This window comes from Rhyacophila brunnea, unplaced genomic scaffold, assembly GCF_057557595.1.
Source record: "Rhyacophila brunnea isolate RB1 unplaced genomic scaffold, BYU_Rbru_1.0 scaffold_15, whole genome shotgun sequence".
NCBI classification, from domain to species: Eukaryota; Metazoa; Arthropoda; class Insecta; order Trichoptera; family Rhyacophilidae; genus Rhyacophila; species Rhyacophila brunnea.
This window is the reverse complement of record NW_028232806.1, coordinates 10455034-10460423: the sequence shown is the minus strand read 5'-3', so window position 1 is coordinate 10460423 and position 5390 is coordinate 10455034. Positions and strand designations below refer to the sequence as shown.

At 40.3% G+C, this 5390-nt stretch overlaps 1 protein-coding gene across 1 annotated transcript; it reads left to right on the top strand.

Annotated features, from left to right (window-relative positions):
- Positions 1–3804: 3804 nt before the first annotated feature.
- On the top strand, positions 3805–4677 carry LOC147074907 (uncharacterized). Its single transcript, XM_085943268.1, has one exon. It carries the CDS (start codon positions 3805–3807, stop codon positions 4675–4677), a length of 873 nt encoding a protein of 290 aa, XP_085799394.1.
- Positions 4678–5390: the final 713 nt, after the last annotated feature.

The window sequence follows — 5390 nt, the reverse complement described above, 5'->3', positions numbered from 1 at the left end:
CAATAATGATCGTCTTGATCTAAAAATTTCCCTTCTACCTTAAATTCATATTATTGTCGCAAGTCCAGGCGCTCAATGTAATAACAGGTCATCAGTCGACCGTAATTAATAAAGTTAGTTACAACAAGACCACGATCATGTCAAGGCTTAATGCAGTTTGGTCGTCGTGCACGCAGTAATTCAATTCTCGGAGTCTCATTATGAACTCCGTACAGGACAACTCCGAAGTGACGGTTCAACCGTGTTGAATAAAAACCGTCACGCGTCATCATAAATTAAAAACCCACTAAATGTCATCATCTATATAAATAATGTTCCGGTTGATTCATGTGAAAGTGTAAGTGCTGTTATACATAACGATCAACAATACGTGTGTGCGTGCAAGACTCGGGAGTCCGAAGAGCACCCCAAGAGCAAGTAGACAGATCAGCTTAACATCAAAGTCCAGTGCTTGGACACACCCCTGCTTCCGCTGTGCCTCACCAATATCAAAATCTTTAACCAACCTTCATACAGTCCACTAAAGCATTTTGTGGCCTTTACTAAATTCGCCAGAGCGTACGGGGAGCGGGACACTCTCGACTCTCCTTGCGACTCTTAAAATTATAGTCACTCTGACAGTTGCTATATAAATTAACATCATGCATTCGCACTTCGGTGCAAGGTTGCATCACCAGTCCTGTGCGGCTCTGCTCGGGACAAAATGAGAACTTAAATTCTTTGATTTGGCACACGTAAGGGTTATGTTAGGCGGCCGCGTATGACGTGGCTGCATATACATAACGGATGCGGAGGTGGGAGTTTTACACACCAGTCCACTAAAGCAATATTTTTAAAGGCTATAGTTTAGCTGGAGCACGGTCTAAAACGATCGTGACTACACGACGCGAAAATTATGCAAACGACGCGTGCAGAACATAACATAATTTTTCATAAAAATTCAACATGCGTCCATGTAATGTTATGTTTATTGTTTTATTACTGATAATAATAATATATTTATTTATTGACATGTTTTCTTTTTCAAATAAATGGGTAACGTTTTTCAGTCATCTTTATGCGATTTAATAATTAATTCCCCCGACGCCATCACATAATAAATTGACGTGTTTACAGCTCGACTTTCACTCTCCGATTGGCAGCGAGTCCGAAATTTTGTCGCCCCTATAGTTGAAAATTATTTGCCGTTTCACTGAAGTATGCTCTTAACCTTTTTACATCCGCGGACCACAAAAAAAATCAAAAAATCTTTTGCGGACCATCAACATTGGAATAAAATAATAAATATTTATATATACACTATTTTTGAAACAAATGTCGAAATTTAATACAACCCCACTTCAAATGATGGGTTACTAGGTAACTGTTTTTGAACTGCAGAATTTTTTTGTGGCCCACCCAAAAATCTTCGCGGACCACCGGTTAAGAAACTATGCACTAAAGCATAAAAACTATTTTTTTATTCAGCGATTAATTCATAAGATATAAGCATGTTCCACAGTTAAATTGTGTATTAAATACTTATTATATAAAAGCAAATTATCTATGTAAGTATAATAAACATACTAAATATTTATGGTAATAAACATTGCTATTGATTTAAAAATGATAAATAACCTGTACGTACGTTAATATTTAATACGTAATATAATTTTGGTAATTTCACTTTAAATAGTAAAATGAAATCGGTACGAAAGTAACCAAAATAATCAGTAATATTATTTTTAAGTACCTACCTGTAGTAAGGGGCACTGTAAAGCTTGAATTAAATAAAATATCTCTTTTTGCGTAGTAATAGTAAAACTTTTTTTTTGTTTTATTAAAACTGTAGTTATTAAAATATTTCAATTTAATTTACTAGTTACAGTCATATTTTCCATTATTCCGAAAATAATAATTAATAATTTTACGAACCATCAAAAAGTTGAAAAGCTTCTTTGTATCCTTCGTAATAAAATGTTTTATACATTCGGCTATAAAGTTTTTTTTTTTGGCAGCATTCAAATTGAATGTTTAGTCTCACCTTTTTGAGTTCGAGTTTTAATTAAAATATTTACCCTATAATGCGAACCGTAAAAAGTACGACGCTTTATGGAGAAATATAAAATGTACTTAACTCATTTTTTGGTTAGAGGGAATTTTAACCAAATTTAAGCTGGAGATTTGAAAATATTTATTAACCGCTTTTTAACGAGTCACTAATTTTAAGCTTGGTTTCATCGGTGAGCTCACGTTTTTTTGTATATAATTAAATCATTCTAATTATGGTATTATTTATTTTATTTCAAAAAGTTTCTTACATTTAGTCAATTTTGAATAAGTATGGGTACCTATTAAAAAAAAATCTGAAAAAAATACGATTGCCGACGGGACTTGACCTCGTAGGTGTATTCAATAAAGAATTTATTATTCTCAAATCTTGTGAATTAATTGTTGAATAAAAACTGCATGTACGTGATAACTAAAATTTTGAGAGATCGTAATATTGGTGAGTAATTATTGATACTTTGGTGTCTGCATTCAGCCAATTTAAAGCCGCATGGAGGTCAACGCTGTATTCTGTGAGGACCAAATGTCGTTTTTAACGCGTGCGTCATATCTGGGACCTTATGTTAGAACTTGCGAGTTGAAGTCGCCCGGTCGACATGACATCATATGACATCATTGTGACGTACTACCGGAGTGATAATAGCATTCGAGGAAATAACGCTACTAAAATACTGGCGTTATCCATTGTCCCCATACATAAATAGGTGTTTTAGCATAATAATATCTATGGTGAGTAGTGTGCGTTGGGCGGCTTGCTTCGAGTGTGTATTGGCTTACGTCACAATTACGTCATGTCGTCGGGTGACTTCATATCACCAGTTATAACATAGGCCTGCTGTGCTCCTGCATGACAGTGAGACATGGCATCTTACTAAGCTTCAAAGGTCTCGGCTTTTAAGCTGAGGGTGGAAGGAGTCCGCAGATTAGTGAAATGTGTAAATAGCAGTTAAGACAGTTAAGAAAACCTAAAGATTACAACATTTTAATAATCACAATATTTTAATATATTTTATTTAATGTTTTAATAATCAGCAAAAACGCGGCCGTGCGAACTGACATATGATCATCTTCCACCGGCCAAAGAAATACTCACGTGTCGGATGTCAGTTGTCCATCACAGGAATGAACGAGTAAACAGTGCATTCCTGTCATTGTGTCGTGTGAAATCCATTGTTGGACTGATAACGTTTGTACCTTAATCAAATTTCGCAGACAAAATCCCAGGAATCTATCCGCAATGTGGGAACAAAACAATAAATTTACCCACGCTGTGGATAGCATTTTCTTTGTCTACTTTCAATATAAAAACAGACGTGGCAATCCAACAAGAGATCAGTACCTTAAATTCGCTCGTCTTAATAACACGCCGCTCGCTTCAACGTTAAAATAACTTTTATCACAAACACTATCGTCGTAATCTAATTTATGAACTTTGTATTATTCAAGCTGTAAATTGAATCTGTAATTTGTGTTAAGGGATAATAAATTTGGGGAATTACTTTTATACGCATCAAAACCTTCTGATTTTATTCATCACCTACCCCTCATCACACCATCCCTTGCAACAGTGGTGACCCGTAAAGTAAAATTCAATTCATTCATTTTCATTTTACAGACTTCGTTTAATTTTTTTATTAACTACTATTTTACTGTGTTTGTGAGAGAATTATTTTTTCGTTGGAGCTCGTTTTCCCGCGCAGTTTTCAACATCCGTTTTCCCGCGTTAATTTTCTTAAATTCACTTGCCTTGTCAAGATGCCCAATGGACAGTTCTCCAGCGGGTATGGCAGCAATGCCGGAGGAGAAACGACAACACCAGCACCAGCCCAGCAGACCACACCTCAGATCAGCCGCGTGGCAGTGAGGATCCCACCATTCTGTCCAGAAGACCCGGAAATGTGGTTCTGCATGGTGGAGCGAAGCTTCGAAGCAGCTGGCGTCACGACTGACGCGACCAAATTTGGATACATCCTGGGAGCTTTGGAATCTCGTTACGCGTCAGAGGTTCGAGACATCATCCTTAACCCACCTCGTGAAGGAGCCTACGAGCACCTCAGGACGGAGCTGACGAGAAGGCTGAGCTCTACCCAGGAGCAGAAGACCAGACGACTACTGGAGCACGAGGAAGTTGGTGATCGCAAACCATCACAGTTCTTGCGCCACCTACGTTCTCTCGCAGGAGCAGCCGTTACTGATGACATCCTACGCACGCTTTGGATGGGTCGCTTACCACATACCATGCAATTGGTACTGGCGACACAGAAGGACGCGGATCTCAACAAGGTTGCAGACCTAGCTGACGCCATGGCAGATTCCACATCAAAGGCATCCATTGCTGAAACCACGATGGAAGACCTGTGCGGCATCAGCAAGCTGGTGATCACCTTGCGGGAGGAAATCTCAACTCTTCGCGAGGAGCTCTCCAAAGAGCTCGCAAGAGGAAACCGACCATCAAGGCCACGTCACCAGTCACGATCAGCCAGCCAAAGGAGGAACCATTCCCGACCGCGAGACCAAAGCCACAGCAAACCTGGCATGTGTTGGTATCATCGTAGATTCGGCCAAGATGCGGAGAAGTGCGTCACACCATGCACCTTCAACAAGGGAAACGCCACGGGCAGTCGCTAAGCGCGGCCAGCGATTACAGCCCTACCTCCAGCCGCCTCTTCGTCACCGACCACGCCACGAAAATACAATTCCTTATCGACACCGGAGCGGACCTTTGCGTTTTCCCACGCACGAAAGTACAGGGGCGCCGACCAAAATCACAGTACGAACTTTCAGCAGCAAACGGATCTGTCATTGCTACGTATGGCAGTATCTCACTGACGCTGAATTTGGGGTTACGAAGAGAATTCACCTGGAAATTCGTGATTGCAGATGTCACCAAGCCCATTATTGGTGTTGACTTCCTAATCCATTTCGGATTATTAGTCGATGTCAAGAATCGCAGACTGTTGGATCAGACGACTCAACTTACAACCTCTGGACGCCACAGCAGCACTGAGATAGCAACTGTCAAAACTGTCGCAGGTAAATCCCTTTATCATGGATTACTGCAGCAGTTTCCGGATCTCACGCGCCCAGATGGAGCTGGTAGAGAAGTCATCCACAACACGAGACATCACATACGAACCACCGAAGGACCTTCTGTAGCTCAACGTCCTAGACGCCTAGCTCCCGACAAACTTCACATCGCCAAAAAGGAATTCGAAACCATGACCAGACTTGGAATAGCACGACCATCTGAAAGTTCTTGGGCGTCACCCCTTCACCTGGTGCCCAAATCTGAAGATCAATGGAGGCCATGTGGTGATTACCGCGGATTAAACGCTCGAACC